Source organism: Pseudophryne corroboree, chromosome 12, assembly GCF_028390025.1.
Source record: "Pseudophryne corroboree isolate aPseCor3 chromosome 12, aPseCor3.hap2, whole genome shotgun sequence".
Taxonomy (NCBI): domain Eukaryota; kingdom Metazoa; phylum Chordata; class Amphibia; order Anura; family Myobatrachidae; genus Pseudophryne; species Pseudophryne corroboree.
Genome location: NC_086455.1, coordinates 86019571 through 86037145, shown reverse-complemented (window position 1 = coordinate 86037145; position 17575 = coordinate 86019571). Strand labels below are relative to the sequence as shown.

The 17575-nt window shown below is 42.5% G+C and overlaps 1 protein-coding gene across 16 annotated transcripts in view; it reads right to left on the bottom strand.

Moving 5' to 3' along the window:
* LOC134980775 (protein SIX6OS1-like) overlaps positions 1-17575 on the bottom strand; it is a 987982-nt gene that overhangs the window by 573484 nt on the left and 396923 nt on the right. For 15 of the 16 annotated variants that reach the window (XM_063947742.1, XM_063947731.1, XM_063947730.1 and 12 more), the window contains one exon: positions 8287-8376. The exons of the other annotated variant lie outside the window; for it this stretch is intronic. In XM_063947742.1, the coding sequence (XP_063803812.1) occupies positions 8287-8376 (90 nt within the window). The remainder of the gene's footprint in view (positions 1-8286; positions 8377-17575) is intronic. 16 annotated transcript variants of the gene reach the window in all.

Here is a 17575-nt window from a genome sequence, read left to right as displayed (position 1 = left end):
GGAGACAGGGCACAAAAAGTAAAGCTTTAGGATCAGGTGGTGTGCACTGGCTCCTCCCCCTATGACCCTCCTCCAAGCCTCAGTTAGGATACTGTGCCCGGACGAGCGTACACAATAAGGAAGGATTTATGAATCCCGGGTAAGACTCATACCAGCCACACCAATCACACTGTACAACCTGTGATCTGAACCCAGTTAACAGTATGATAACAGCGGAGCCTCTGAAAGATGGCTCACAACAATAATAACCCGATTTTTGTAACTATGTACAAGTATTGCAGATAATCCGCACTTGGGATGGGCGCCCAGCATCCACTACGGACTCCGAGAAATAGAATTATCGGTAAGTAAATTCTTATTTTCTCTATCGTCCTAGTGGATGCTGGAGTTCCTGAAAGGACCATGGGGATTATACCAAAGCTCCCAAACGGGCGGGAGAGTGCGGATGACTCTGCAGCACCGAATGAGAGAACTCCAGGTCCTCCTTAGCCAGGTTATCAAATTTGTAGGAGTTTACAAACGTGTTTGCCCCTGACTAAATAGCCGCTCGGCAAAGTTGTAAAGCCGAGACCCCTCGGGCAGCCGCCCAAGATGAGCCCACCTTCCTTGTGGAATGGGCATTTACATATTTTGGCTGTGGCAGGCCTGCCACAGAATGTGCAAGCTGAATTGTATTACACATCCAACTAGCAAAAGTCTGCTTAGAAGCAAGAGCACCCAGTTTGTTGGGTGCATACAGGATAACAGCAAGTCAGTTTTCCTGACTCCAGCCGTCCTGGAACCTATATTTTCAGGGCCCTGACCACATCTAGCAACTTGGAGTCCTCCAAGTCCCTAGTAGGCGCAAGACACCACAATAAGCTGGTTCAGGTGAAACACTGACACCACCTTAGGGAGAGAACTGGGGACGAGTCCGCAGCTCTGCCCTGTCCGAATGGACAAACAGATATGGGCTTTTTTGAGAAAAAAACCACCAATTTTACACTCGCCTGGTCCAGGCCAGGTCCAAGAGCATGTTCACTTTTCATGTGAGATGCTTCAAATCCACAGATTTGACTGGTTTTAAACCAATGTGATTTGAGGAATCCCAGAACTACGTTGAGATCCCACAGTGCCACTGGAGGCACAAAAGGGGGTTGTATATGCAATACTCCCTTGACAAACTTCTGGACTTCAGGAACTGAAGCCAATTCTTTCTGGAAGAAAAATCGACAGGGCCGAAATTTGAACCTTAATGGACCCCAATTTGAGGCCCATAGACACCCCTGTTTGCAGGAAATGCAGGAATCGACCGAGTTGAAATTTCTTCGTGGGGCCTTCCTGGCCTCACACCACGCAACATATTTTCGCCACATGTGGTGATAATGTTGTGCGGTCACCTCCTTTCTGGCTTTGACCAGGGTAGGAATGACCTCTTCCTGAATGCCTTTTCCCTTAGGATCCGGCGTTCCACCGCCATGCCGTCAAACGCAGCTGCGGTAAGTCTTGGAACAGACATGGTACTTGCTGAAACAAGTCCCTTCTTAGCGGCAGAGGCCATAAGTCCTCTGTGAGCATCTCTTGAAGTTCCGGGTACCAAGTCCTTCTTGGCCAATCCGGAGCCATGAGTATAGTTCTTACTCCTCTACGTCTTATAATTCTCAGTACCTTAGGTATGAAAAGCAGAGGATGGAACACATACACCGACTGGTACACCCACGGTGTTACCAGAACGTCCACAGCTATTGCCTGAGGGTCTCTTAACCTGGCGCAATACCTGTCCCGTTTTTTGTTCAGACGGGACGCCATCATGTCCACCTTTGGTAATTCCCAACGGTTTACAATCATGTGGAAAACTTCCCCATGAAGTTCCCACTCTGCCGGGTGGAGGTCGTGCCTACTGAGGAAGTCTGCTTCCCAGTTTCCATTCCCGGAATGAAACACTGCTGACAGTGCTATCACATGATTTTCCGCCCAGCGAAAAGTCCTTGCAGTTTTTGCCACTGCCCTCCTGCTTCTTGTGCCGCCCTGTCTATTTACGTGGGCGACTGCCGTGATGTTTTATCCCACTGGATCAATACCGGCTGACCTTGAAGCAGAGGTCTTGCTAATCGTAGAGCATTATAAATTTACCCTTAGCTATATTTATGTGGAGAAAAGTCTCCAGACTTGATCACACTCCCTGGAAATTTTTTCCTTGTGTGACTGCTCCCCAGCCTCTCGGGCTGGCCTCCGTGGTCACCAACATCCAAAACTGAATGCCGAATCTGCGGCCCTCTAGAAGATGAGCACTCTGTAACCACCACAGGAGAGACACCCTTGTCCTTGGATATAGGGTTATCCGCTGATGCATCTGAAGATGCGATCCGGACCATTTGTCCAGCAGATCCCACTGAAAAGTTCTTGCATGAAATCTGCCGACTGGAATTGCTTCGAAGGAAGTCACCATTTTTTTACCATGGCCCTTGTGCAATGATGCACTGATTTTAGGAGGTTCCTGACTAGCTCGGATAACTCCCTGGCTTTCTCTTCCGGGAGAAACACCTTTTTCTGGACTGTGTCCAGAATCATCCCTAAGCACAGGAGACTTGTTGTCGGGATCAGCTGCGAATTTGGAATATTTAGAATCCACCCCTGCTGTTGTAACAGTATCCGAGATAGTGCTACTCCGACCTCCAACTGTTCCCTGGACTTTGCCCTTATCAGGAGATCGTCCAAGTAAGGGATAATTAAGACGCCTTTTCTTCGAAGAACCACCATCATTTCGGCCATTACCTTGGTAAAGACCCGGGGTGCCGTGGACAATCCAAACGTCAGCGTCTGAAACTGATAGTGACAGTTCTGTACCACGAACCTGAGGTACCCTTAGTGATAAGGGCAAATTTGGGACATGGAGGTAAGCATCCCTGATGTCTCGGGACACCATATAGTCCCCTTCTTCCCGGTTCGTTATCACTGCTCTGAGTGACTCCATCTTGATTTGAACCTTTGTAAGTGTTCAAATTTTTTTAGATTTAGAATAGGTCTCACCTAGCCTTCTGGCTTCAGTACCACAATATAGTGTGGAATAATACCCCTTTTCTTGTTGTAGGAGGGGTAATTTAATTATCACCTGCTGGGAATACAGCTCGTGAATTGTTTCCCATACTGCCTCCTTGTCGGAGGGAGACCTTGGTAAAGCAGACTTCAGGAGCCTGCGCAGGGGAAACGTCTCGACATTCCAATCTGTACCCCTGGGATACTACTTGTAGGATCCAGGGGTCCTGTACGGTCTCAGCGTCCTGCTGAGAGCTTGTCAGAAGCGGTGGAACGCTTCTGTTCCTGGGAATGGGCTGCCTGCTGCAGTCTTCTTCCCTTTCCTCTATCCCTGGGCAGATATGACTCTTATAGGGACGAAAGGACTGAAGCTGAAAAGACGGTGTCTTTTTCTGCAGAGATGTGACTTAGGGTAAAAACGGTGGATTTTCCAGCAGTTGCCGTGGCCACCAGGTCCGATGGACCGACCCCAAATAACTCCTCTTCCTTTATACGGCAATACACCTTTGTGCCGTTTGGAATCTGCATCACCTGACCACTGTCGTGTCCATAAACATCTTCTGGCAGATATGGACAGCGCACTTACTCTTGATGCCAGAGTGCAAATATCCCTCTGTGCATCTCGCATATATAGAAATGCATCCTTTAAATGCTCTATAGTCAATAAAATACTGTCCCTGTCAAGGGTATCAATATTTTTAGTCAGGGAATCCGACCAAGCCACCCCAGCTCTGCACATCCAGGCTGAGGCGATCGCTGGTCGCAGTATAACACCAGTATGTGTGTATATACTTTTTATGATATTTTCCAGCCTCCTGTCAGCTGGCTCCTTGAGGACGGCCCTATCTATAGACGGTACCGCCACTTGTTCTGATAAGCGTGTGAGCGCCTTATCCACCCTAAGGGGTGTTTCCCAACGCGCCCTAACTTCTGGCGGGAAAGGGTATACCGCCCATATTTTCTATCGGGGGGAACCCACGCATCATCACACACTTCATTTAATTTATCTGATTCAGGAAAAACTACGGTAGTTTTTTCACATCCCACATAATACCCTCTTTTGTGGTACTTGTAGTATCAGAAATATGTAACACCTCCTTCATTGCCCTTAACGTGTGGCCCTAATGAGGAATACGTTTGTTTATTCACCGTCGACACTGGATTCAGTGTCCCTGTCTGTGTCTGTGTCGACCGACTAAAGTAAACGGGCGTTTTAAAACCCCTGACGGTGTTTTTGAGACGTCTGGACCGGTACTAATTGTTTGTCGGCCGTCTCATGTCGTCAACCGACCTTGCCGCGTGTTGACATTATCACGTAATTCCCTAAATAAGCCATCCATTCCGGTGTCGACTCCCTAGAGAGTGACATCACCATTACAGGCAATTTCTCCGCCTCCTCACCAACATCGTCCTCATACATGTCGACACACACGTACCGACACACAGCACACACACAGGGAATGCTCTGATAGAGGACAGGACCTACTAGCCCTTTGGAGAGACAGAGGGAGAGTTTGCCAGCACACACCAAAAACGCTATAATTATATAGGGACAACCTTATATAAGTGTTTTCCCTTATAGCATCTTTTTTATATATTTCTAACGCCAAATTAGTGCCCCCCCTCTCTGTTTTAACCCTGTTTCTGTAGTGCAGTGCAGGGGAGAGCCTGGGAGCCTTCCCTCCAGCCTTTCTGTGAGGGAAAATGGCGCTGTGTGCTGAGGAGATAGGCCCCGCCCCTTTTTCGGCGGCCTCGTCTCCCGCTCTTAACGGATTCTGGCAGGGGTTAAATATCTCCATATAGCCCCCGGAGGCTATATGTGAGGTATTTTTAGCCAAAAATAGGTTTTCATTGCCTCCCAGGGCGCCCCCCTCCCAGCGCCCTGCACCCTCAGTGACTGCCGTGTGAAGTGTGCTGAGAGGAAATGGCGCACAGCTGCAGTGCTGTGCGCTACCTTAAGAAGACTGAGGAGTCTTCATGCCGCCGATTCTGGACCTTCTTCTTGTTTCAGCATCTGCAAGGGGGCCGGCGGCGAGGCTCCGGTGACCATCCAGGCTGTACCTGTGATCGTCCCTCTGGAGCTAATGTCCAGTAGCCAAAGAAGCCAATCCATCCTGCACGCAGGTGAGTTCACTTCTTCTCCCCTAAGTCCCTCGTTGCAGTGATCCTGTTGCCAGCAGGACTCACTGTAAAATAAAAAACCTAAGCTAAACTTTTCTAAGCAGCTCTTTAGGAGAGCCACCTAGATTGCACCCTTCTCGGCCGGGCACAAAAATCTAACTGAGGCTTGGAGGAGGGTCATAGGGGGAGGAGCCAGTGCACACCACCTGATCCTAAAGCTTTACTTTTTGTGCCCTGTCTCCTGCGGAGCCGCTATTCCCCATGGTCCTTTCAGGAACCCCAGCATCCACTAGGACGATAGAGAAATTCTTATTAAATACTTTGTTCTTTACATAGTTGAATGTGCGGACAACAAAATCACACCAAAATTATCAAAACTCAATATTAAAGTGGAAAAACACACTACAGGCTGATCCAACTTTGATGCAATGTCCTTAAAACAAGTCAAAATGAGGCTCAGTAGTGTATGTGTGGCCTCCACGTGCCTGTATGACCTCCCTACAATGCCTGAGCATGCTCCTGATGAGGTGGCGGATGGTCTATTGAGGGATCTCCGCCCAGACCTGGACTAAAGCATCCGCCAACTCCTGGACAGTCTGTGGTGCAACGTGGCGTTGGTGGATGGAATGAGAAATGATGTCCCAGATGTGCTCAATTGGATTCAGGTCTGGGGAACGGGCGAGCCAGTCCATAGCATCAATGCCTTCGTCTTGCAGGAACTGCTGACACACTCCAGCCACATGAGGTCTAGCATTGTCTTGCATTAGGAGGAACCCAGGGCCAACCGCACCAGCATATGGTCTCACAAGGGGTCTGAGGATCTCATCTCGGTACCTAATGGCAGTCAGGCTACCTCTGGCGAGCACATGGAGGGCTGTGCGGCCCCCCAAAGAAATGCCACCCCACACCATTACTGACCCACTGCCAAACCGGTCATGCTGAAGGATGTTGCAGGCAGCAGAACGTTCTCCTTGGCGTCTCCAGATTCTGTCACGTCTGTCACATGTGCTCATTGAGAACCTGCTTTCATTTGTGAAGAGCACAGGGCGCCAGTGGCGAATTTGCCAATCTTGGTGTTCTCTGGAAAATGCCAAACGTCCTGCACGGTGTTGGGCTGTAAGCACAACCCCCCACCTGTGGTCATCGGGCCCTCATACCACCTTCATGGAGTCTGTTTCTGATCGTTTGAGTAGACGCATGCACATTTGTGGCTTGCTGGAGGTCATTTTGCAGAGCTCTGGCAGTGCTCCTCCTGTTCCTCCTTGCACCAAGGCGTAGGTAGCGGTCCTGCTGCTGGGTTATTGCCCTCCTACGGCCTCCTCCACGTCTCCTGATGTACTGGCCTGTCTCCTGGTAGTGCCTCCATGCTCTGGACACTACGCTGACAGACACAACAAACCTTCTTGCTACAGCTCGCATTGATGTGTCATCCTGGATGAGCTGCACTACCTGAGCCACTTGTGTGGGTTGTACACTCCGTCTCATGCTACCACTAGAGTGAAAGCACCGCCAGCTTTCAAAAGTTACCAAAACATCAACCAGAAAGCATAGGAACTGAGAAGTGGTCTGTGGTCACCACCTGCAGAACAACTCCTTTATTGGGGGTGTCTTGCTAATTGCCTATAATTCCCACCTGTTGTCTGTTCCATTTGCACAACAGCATGTGAAATTGATTGTCAATCAGTGTTGCTTCCTAAGTGGACAGTTTGATTTCACAGAAGTGTGATTGACTTGGAGATTGCATATATTATATATATATATATATATATATATATATATATATGTATATATATATATATATATATATATATATACACACACACACACACACACACACATATATATATATATATATATATATATACATACACACACACACACATATAATGTATACTTCATGTCAAATAGAAGAACAGTAAATTGCTTTCCAATATTTGAAAAGTTACAGAAGTTTGAGAAGTCATTTTACAACTTATTTTCTAAACCAATTATTTATCCATCTTCATTTGTACATAATACATGCTGCCTTAGTACACCACTGTTGCACACTATACGGATATTATTTTTAAGATCAATCACTGTTTTGCACGAGTTGATTGAAAATGTTAAGAGTTCAATAATGTTGTAGTCCACTTGAAAACAAAAAATACATTTTTCCATAATAAATCTAGACTCTCTTGGGAATCTATTTCCCTTTCACTTGAAAAGATATGTACTATGCTGAAGAGGCTTCTGAGTGGCTTGCATCAATTCCTCTACCACAATCAACCTCCTGAGACTCACCCGACCCATGTCAAATAAAGCTAGTTATAAATTGCTCGGTATTATACATTTTAAAGAGTGCAATGGCATATATCTGAAATTGATGGAAAAAAAACAAAAACATTTGTTCAACAAGTTTGAAATCTATATTCCAAATCAAGGCTTTTACAGATTAGCTAGCAGGAGTTTAATATTATTTAAACTGTATGTGTTGCTGTCACCATTTCAGAATGGACCATTATATTTATCCATATCATGTTCTCATAAAAGCACATTTGAGTAAAACATGTGTACTGTAGATCATTTGGCTGTCAGAGATATCACGCATAGCAACATACAACTTATACATTTTTATATATTTGTTGCATTTCTTGAGCATCACCACAAAGCTGTTCATTACAATGGTTATGACTTTATATGAGCACAGTAAGGTGTCATATCAATTTATTTTTAAGGTACAACAATACTATACAGATAAGCATTGTATACAGGTTGTCCCGGTTTCCTCACTTAGTTATCACTATATCATTGGTTCTCAAACTCAGACCTCAGGACTCCGAACAGTTCATGGTTTCCAGATCACCTCACAAAATCACAAGTGAAATAACTAGCATCATCTCTTGATCAGTGTCAGGGAGTAATGGCTATACCTATGCACCTGCCAGATGAGCTGGAAAACGTGAACTCTTTGGGGTCCTGCGGACAGTGTTTTAGAACCTATGCAATATATTATATACCAACAGTATAATAATGGTTAGGCAGAACAATAATACATAAATGGTCATCTAATATAGTTATTGATGAATTTTAAGCACTTTAATACTCTTTCTACTTTATAATTTAAAAAAAATCATCAAATTTATTATATACAATGTATGTACCACATACTTATCGTTTTCAGATGTATTTATTGCATTGTCCAACTGACTTTGAAGGAATGCTACTTCTCGGTTTAAAGTGGCACCAGTAGGTGTATGCCTGATATTATAAAAAAAAAAAAAAAAAAAAAGGAAAAAAGAAAATAAAGAAACCACTTTCAATTTAATAAAAAAAAATCCTATCTTGCTATATTATAACATAAGCAATATTTATAAAAGCACGCATATTTTACATAGCTCTGTATAATTATAACAAAAAGGTGACTGGATCTATAAGCAATTAAACTTGGGGATAGGTTCGGGCTGGGAGGTTATTGTAAGGCTGTGGGGGAAGTTAGGGCATGGATTGTGCTACAGTGGTAGGGGATGGGGTCAGACTGCAGGGATGTTATGACTGGACTTAAGGCCCATACACCCTAGGCAATGTTGAGCTCAAAGTAGGTCACTTTTGGCATATTGAGCTACTTTGAGCATCAGTCCGTTGGCCTGTTTTACCAGACGAGTGAACCACTTTCCTCAGTCTCTTACTGTAGAAAGTGGCTCACCCCCGTAAAAATCACTTGGCCAGGTGGAAAACACCCAGTGTGTATGCACCTTTAGAGTAGTAGAGGTTAAAGTTAGTCTGTATGGGGCTTAATAGTGAAACTTAACTACTGAAGTAGCAGGAAGTGGATTTTAATCTCCTTAGGGCTGTTTCACACAAGGCGGTTTTGCTCGGATGGCAAAAAGACGGACAAACTGTGTGTGTGAATGGGAGCTTTCACATGCAACGGCTTTGAGCTGTGTTTAATGCTGTGCGCATGCGCAGCAGCAGGACCGGCTTGGAAAAAAAAAACCGATGTGTGAAAGCTCCCAGTCACACACACGGTTCACTGCCTACAAGGACGGCACAGCCCCGGCATGGCAGCCGGACTTTTCAGTGGATATTTCCATCTGCAACCAGGCAGCCGAGCCGGCGCCATGCCGTGTGAGAAGACCCTACCCCTTACATTATTATTTACAATACCAGCACAGGAAAAAGCCATCCGGATTTTTCCCTCTCGGCAAAAACCGCTGCGTGTGAAACATCCCTTACAGTGGTGAAATCTTATATGTTCAACCATTTTTATGTTATCAAAAGACCCATGCAAATAAGTGTCTTCAAAAACACTTTACAAATAAGTATGTATTATTATTTTTTTTAAAAGCAAGGCTTGGACCATAGGCATGCACAGGAGGTGTAAGGAACGTTGTTTATTCAAAAAGGTTCAGGTCAGGCGAGGAGAGGATTGTCAGGAAAAGGCCATTCGAATGAGTGGGGGAGTTTCACAAGGAGTAGACTGAGGCTGGAGTTAGTGCATCAAGAGTCACCACACACAGACGGATCCTGGACACTGGCTTCAAATGTTGTATTCATCTTGTCAAGCTGCTCCGGAACAACAAGCAACGCCAGAAGCGTCTTAAAAAAAAAAAAAGAACTGGTCTGTTACTCAGTGGTCCAAAGTACTCTTTTCTGTGAAAGCAAATTTTGCATCTCATTTGTAAACCAAGGTCCCAGAGTATGGAGAAAGTATGGAGAGGCACTAAATCCAAGATGCTTGAAGTCCAATGTGAAGTTTCCACAGTCTGTGTTGATTTGGGGAGCCATGTCATCTGCTGGTGTTGGTCCACTATGCTTTAAGTCCAGAGTCAACACAGCCATCTACCAGGACATTTTAGAGCACTTCATGCTTACTTCAGCAGACAAGTTTTATGGGGATGCTTGCGGACTTCATTTTCCAGCAGGACTTGGCACCTGCCCACACTGCCAAAAGTACCAAAACCTGGTTCAATGACCGTGGGATTAATGTGCTGGATTGACCAGCAAACTCGCCTGACCTGAACCCAATTGAGAATCTATGGGGCATTGCCAAGAGAAAAATGAGAGACATGAGACCGAACAATGCAGAAGAGCTGTAGGCCGCTATTGAAGCATCCTGGTCTTCCATAACACCTCAGCAGTGCCACAGGCTGATAGAATCCATGCCAGGCCGCATCCAGGCAGTAATTCATGCAAAAGGGGCCCAAACCAAGTACTGAGTACATATGCATGATTATACTTTTCAGAGGTACAACATTTCTGTATTTAAAATCCTTTTTTTATTGATTTTATGGAAGTCTAATTTTCTGAGATTTTGGATTTGGGGTTTTCTTAAGATGTAAACCGCAATCAAAATTATAACAAATAAAGGCTTGAAATATTATCTCACATTGCATGTAATGAGTCTATATAATATACAAATGAAAGAAGTGGTTGTAAAGTGCGCAATAAAAGTCCAAAGATCAGCCCAGAGGTAATAACAGAAGTTTCACCTACTTCACAAGTTTCACAGTATACCAAAATATTATATTCCCCTTAGGCGCTCCTTGGATCTAACATGTCGTATAACAGGATATCTTCAATATCACAACCTATATACTGTAGCTTGATGTTCCTCAATAAATGAGAAACAACAAGGATACAGAGGATATAAAAAAAAAAAACACACAATAGTGTAGAAGTCCTTTTAAGAACTGTGCAGGAAAGCTGATTTCAATGCATCACACTCACAAGGTTTTCCAGGAAAAACAAGCACATAAGAGTTTTCTTTACAATGCAAATTTTCTCAGGATGGGTCCACAAATGGTCAAAGATCCATTTTCACCTTTGTACAAAAGGTATATATCAGGATACCTCCAACACAAGGACAACAAAGAGAAGAAGGCGATAGTGCAGTAATCCCTTAAACAGATAGATATTTATTTTTCTACAAATGCACTCACATGATAAATAAGAAATAAAAGCATATCACACAGCGTTGTCCCAAATTTCCCACACAGAAGTCCACACTGGCTGGCTGAGAAAGTGATAGAACAGCAGGTGCAGTCAGAGTTCCGGTTACTCACGGCTCCCCTCCAGGTGGAATAGTGAAGGAATAGTAGGATAACGTCAGCGTGCAGGGACAGGTCCGCTTAACGCGTTTCGGTTACTACCTTTTTCAAAAGCGGATAGTCCATCCAAAAAGTCCTCCCCCTTTTAAACCCCACAAACAGCCCAAACAAGTATCAGGTGGTGAGCAATTTTTTCAAACCGCACCGCCTTCCCGTACTTCCGCGATCGTCACTTCCGGCAACTTCCGGTCACGTGGTGTCGCATCTTTACAGGACTCTCATACGGCTGGTGTGCGCTGATTTCCTCCTGTTGCCTTGCGGGCCAGGATGCGTTCCACCAGACGAGATGTCACTTCCGGTCATGTAATACAAAGTGCGGGTGGCATCACTTTGTATTTACATGACCGGAAGTGACATCTCGTCTGGTGGAACGCATCCTGGCCCACAAGGCAACAGGAGGAAATCAGCGCACACCAGCCGTATGAGAGTCCTGTAAAGACGCGACACCACGTGACCGGAAGTTGCCGGAAGTGACGATCGCGGGTACGGGAAGGCGGTGCGGTTTGAAAAAATTGCTCACCACCTGATACTTGTTTGGGCTGTTTGTGGGGTTTAAAAGGGGGAGGACTTTTTGGATGGACTATCCGCTTTTGAAAAAGGTAGTAACCGAAACGCGTTAAGCGGACCTGTCCCTGCACGCTGACGTTATCCTACTATTCCTTCACTATTCCACCTGGATGGGAGCCGTGAGTAACCGGAACTCTGACTGCACCTGCTGTTCTATCACTTTCTCAGCCAGCCAGTGTGGACTTCTGTGTGGGAAATTTGGGACAACGCTGTGTGATATGCTTTTATTTCTTATTTATCATGCGAGTGCATTTGTAGAAAAATAAATATCTGTTTAAGGGATTACTGCACTATCGCCTTCTTCTCTTTGTTGTCCTTGTGTTGGAGGTATCCTGATATATACCTTTTGTACAAAGGTGAAAATGGATCTTTGACCATTTGTGGACCCATCCTGAGAAAATTTGCATTATAAAGAAAACTCTTATGTGCTTGTTTTTCCTGGAAAACCTTGTGAGTGTGATGCATTGAAATCAGCTTTCCTGCACAGTTCTTAAAAGGACTTCTACACTATTGTGTGTTTTTCCTTTATATCCTCTGTATCCTTGTTGTTTCTCATTTATTGAGGTACATCAAGCTACAGTATATAGGTTGTGATATTGAAGATATCCTGTTATACGACATGTTAGATCCAAGGAGCGCCTAAGGGGAATATAATATTTTGGTATACTGTGAAACTTGTGAAGTAGGTGAAACTTCTGTTATTACCTCTGGGCTGATCTTTGGACTTTTATTGCGCACCTTACAACCACTTCTTTCATTTGTATTGCACGTTTTTTTTTCACCAAAAGTGGTAATGAGTGTTGCAAGCATGTTTTCCCATCAAGAGAGAAGAAAGGATCTTCTCAAAGATATGTTTGAATGTAATGCAGTTGATAATATAGAAGATGAAGATTTAAGTAATTTACTATCAAAACTTGAGGTTGTGATTTTAAAAGAAAACCGTATATGGTGGGAATTAGTAACTATGGAAAGATATTTGTCAGATAAGATGGACCCGAAAGGCTTGATGATCTCTAAATTGCCTAGCTTTGATAGCTCAAATGAAGAGTTTATCAAAGACTGGGAACAGATTTTAAAACATTGTTCCACTTCATTAATGGAACTAATTGTGAAGGAGAGAAAATCTAACCTTGTACGATTAAATGAAGAGATCAAATCTTTGGAAAGTTTAATTGTCCCGTTTAGAGATCAACAAGATGTCAAAAATGCGGAGAGGCAGATACAACTGAAAATTGATAAGAATACTAAAGAATTAAAAATAAAAAAAACAGAAAAAATATTTAAGGGATAAAAACACCAATATACCATCGAACCTGCCAGTAAAAGAAACAAATCCATAAGGGGAAAACTCTAATTTAGATCAGGGAAAATGGAGTATAATTCAAAGAGGTAATAAGACTTCTAGATCCAACTACCAGGAGAGGCGGGAAAATGATATTACAACACAAACTGGGAATTTTAGAAGGGATCATCGAGAATGGGATAATGCCCAATACAATGGGGGGCCTAAAAGATATTGGAGAAGTAATTGGAGGGAGGATCCCTATAATAAACCGATTAGGAGTAATCAGAAAAATACCTATGCTTGGGAAAACAATAGGAAAGATTTTGGAAGGAATAATCAAAGAAGTGAAGTCAATATAGAAACAAGGAACAGGTATGATATTTTATCAAGGAGGCAGGAACAAAGGCCCACTTTTTTAGATCGGGACTTCAGAACTCCGAGAAGGGAATAGTTGAAAAGAAGAAAAAAAACTAAAAGAGGTAAAAGGGGGGGGGGGGGGGGGGGGGGGTATCAAAAATCCGAAAAAGAAAGTGTTTAAAGGGAATGGTGTGTTAAATACATCAAATGATGACTCTAATTTGGTAAAAATCTTCAACTTAAGTACTAGAAAATTAACGGATAAAGAAGAAAAAGTATTGAAGAAAAGTTTAAAATTTGCACCTACTAGTGATCCTAGCCCCTTCGAATTGTATATAGATATTAATAAGTTTGTAAGGAAACTTACTATTAAGAAATTCTTTTTGGGAAAACAGACCTCCTCAGATAAACCCAACTCTGATGAAACACCGAAATCTAAATTTTAAAAATAAGTCAAGCTTCTACCCTACTAATGTGAAAGGAAGCTGTATAGACTGCTTCAGTAAAATAGTGACAGATGAGGTAGAAAAGTGCATTTTGACTAATAAGAAGAAAAAGCATAGAAGGCGTAATTTATCCAAGAAAGAATCCTTGGCTGTAAAATCTTTACAACAGGACCATGATTTGGTTATAAAGCCCGCTGACAAGGGGGGTGGAGTGGTACTTATGAACCGATCTGATTACATTAGTGAAATTGATAAACAGCTTAAAGATGGCGATACTTACAAACGCCTTAAATGTGATCCAACAAGTAAGATCGTTGATGCTCTTAAAGATATTACTTCTAGAGCATTAGAAAAAGGACTCATTTCTAAAGACGAATATGAGTTCATTAATATTAAAGAACCTAATGTACCGACTATATATATATTACCGAAAGTTCATAAGGATCCCCTCCACCCCCCGGGCAGACCAATTATATCCGGATGTAATGGAACAACATCTAATCTTTCCGCTCTAGTTGATTCCTTTTTACAGCCAATGGTAACTCAAAGTAGGTCTTATTTAAAAGATACAGGAGATACTATTAGAAAATTGCAGAGAATAAATTGGGATCCTGAATGCTTCCTATGTACAGCTGATGTGAGTACCCTGTATACTATTATTCAACCAGCTTTGGGGATACAAGCAGTAGCTTATTTCTTGGAAAAAAGTAGTGTTGATGGACCGATGAAGGAATTCATTCTTGAGAGTATTTTGTTTATTTTACAAAATAATTATTTCTATATCAATGGAGATTACCACCTCCAACAGGTGGGCACTGCCATGGGCACCAGGTTTGCCCCTAGTTATGCCAACTTGTTTATGTCCTACTGGGAGGAGGTGGCAGTATGGAATGACGAGTTGGTGGGGGCAGGTCTGGTGTCCTGGCATCGTTTTATCGACTACATTTTATTTGTATGGAGGGGGAGTGAGGAGAGTCTGAAGACTTTTGCGACCAATTAAATTTTAATGATAGAAATAACAAATTAACATTTGATGTAAGCAAACATAAGGTACATTTTCTGGATCTTAGTATTTATGTCAAGGAGTCATGTTTAGAAAGTAAGATGTATAAAAAACCTACGAACTCGAACTCCTTTATAGAGAGAAACAGTCAACACCATGCCAACTGGCTGGAGGGTATTCCCTTCAGCCAATTTGTTAGGGTCAAACGTAACTGCTCTGACCCAGAGATTTGTAGCTTTGAGATGAAAGAAATGTCCAAGTGCTTTGAGGATAAAGGATATCAGAAAGATAAACTGGTTGCCGCAAAGGAAAGAATTAGACATATACCAAGAAGTGATCTTTTAGTTGAAAAGCCTAAAAAAGAACCTAAGGAGAATATAGAATGGGCATTTGTTTCTAGCTATAGCTCTTTACACAAAAAAGTAGAAACAATAATAAAGAATAATTGGAAATTGTTAGAACAAGATCCCATTTTGAAAGGAAAGATTCCTACTAGGCCATCTTTCATATATAGAAAATCTAAATCTTTGAAGGATAAGCTGGTTAGCAGTACCCTTACTGAGAATACACGTAGCAGTGAGCGTGTACGCGGGTTCCATCGATGTGGATCGTGTTTGGTCTGTAGAACTGTTAAGACAAACACTTCCAAGTATAAAGAAATTAACATCAAAGAGAATTGTTATAAAATTAATCAATTTATCACTTGTACAACGAAGAATGTAATATACGCTATTGAGTGCAAATGTGGTCTTATATATGTTGGAAAAACAACAAGAATGTTAAAAACCCGCTTATGTGAACATATATATAATATCAGAAAGGGTTTAGAAAATCATACCCTCTCTATGCACTTTAAACAAGTACATAATTCAAAAGTATGCGAGATTAAGAACTTCTGGGGAATCGAGTAGATAAAAGGTACATGGAAAAACAAAAATATTGAAACTAGGTTGGCAAAGTCTGAGATGAGGTGGATCTTCAATTTGAAGACATTGGTTCCACAGGGACTTAATGGGGAGTTCGAATTGAAGTGGTTTTTAAATTAATTATCTTTTATTTATTCATTGTGTTTTATATGGATATTATTGGATGCCTTTATTCATTTAGTCCTTTTTAGAATGTCATATTTTGTTTGACAATCAATTGTTACTTCCTGTATTTATGTAGTGCACTTTATTTTAACAATAAGTGTAATTTGCTGTTTGTACTTAAGACTAATTTTTGTCTTTATGTTTTATCTTTATCTACTTCCTAAAATAGGATTTGGTGCTATTATACGATGACCCCCAGAACCCATTTATCAGCACTAAGATACTTGATGTCACCCGCACTTTGTATTACATGACCGGAAGTGACATTTCGTCTGGTGGAACGCATCCTGGCCCGCAAGGCAACAGGAGGAAATCAGCGCACACCAGCCGTATGACAGTCCTGTAAAGACGCGACACCACGTGACCGGAAGATGCCGGAAGTGACGATCGCGGAAGTACGGGAAGGCGGTGCGGTTTGAAAAAATTGCTCACCACCTGATACTTGTTTGGGCTGTTTGTGGGGTTAAAAAGGGGGAGGACTTTTTGGATGGACTATCCGCTTTTGAAAAAGGTAGTAACCGAAACGCGTTAAGCGGACCTGTCCCTGCACGCTGACGTTATCCTACTATTCCTTCACTATTCCACCTGGAGGGGAGCCGTGAGTAAACGGAACTCTGACTGCACCTGCTGTTCTATCACTTTCTCAGCCAGCCAGTGTGGACTTCTGTGTGGGAAATTTGGGACAACGCTGTGTGATATGCTTTTATTTCTTATTTATCATGTGAGTGCATTTGTAGAAAAATAAATATCTATCTGTTTAAGGGATTACTGCACTATCACCTTCTTCTCTTTGTTGTCCTTGTGTTTTAGGTATCCTGATATATACCTTTTGGACAAAGGTGAAAATGGATCTTTGACCATTTGTGGACCCATCCTGAGAAAATTTGCATTATAAAGAAAACTCTTATGTGCTTGTTTTTCCTGGAATACCTTGTGAGTGTGATGCATTGAAATCAGCTTTCCTGCACAGTTCTTAAAAGGACTTCTACACTATTGTGTGTTTTTCTTTTATATCCTCTGTATCCTTGTTGTTTCTCATTTATTGAGGAACATCAAGCTACAGTATATAGTTTGTGATATTGAAGATATCCTGTTATACGACATGTTAGATCCAAGAAGTGCCCAAGGGGAATATAATATTTTGGTATACTGAGTCTATATAATATATTAGTTTCCCCTTTTACTTAGAATTACTGAAATAAATGAACTTTTGCACAATATTCTAATTTTCTGAGTTTCACCTGTATATATCACTCTTTATTTAATTTTAATTTCATACTCAACGTTTAGCTTATCTTATTCTATTTGAAGCCACAGAGGTAGCCATTATCAGTGTCTATATCGGTGTTCAGCTAATCTTATTTTATCTTTTAAGTTTACTTTCTGGAACCCCATAAATCCTTTATCAGCAGTACTCCCAGTGTGGGTTGTGAATAGCAATGTCCTTCACAAATAGACTGCTCAAATCCCAGAGACTTACTACTGTGTTCTTGCTTATAATGTGTAACGCTCGGCTTGAGTTGAGGATCTGACGACTGACAATTGACTGAGGGAGCAGCTTTCGACAAAGGAAGGAAATGAAGTGGCTGAATATAGTTCTT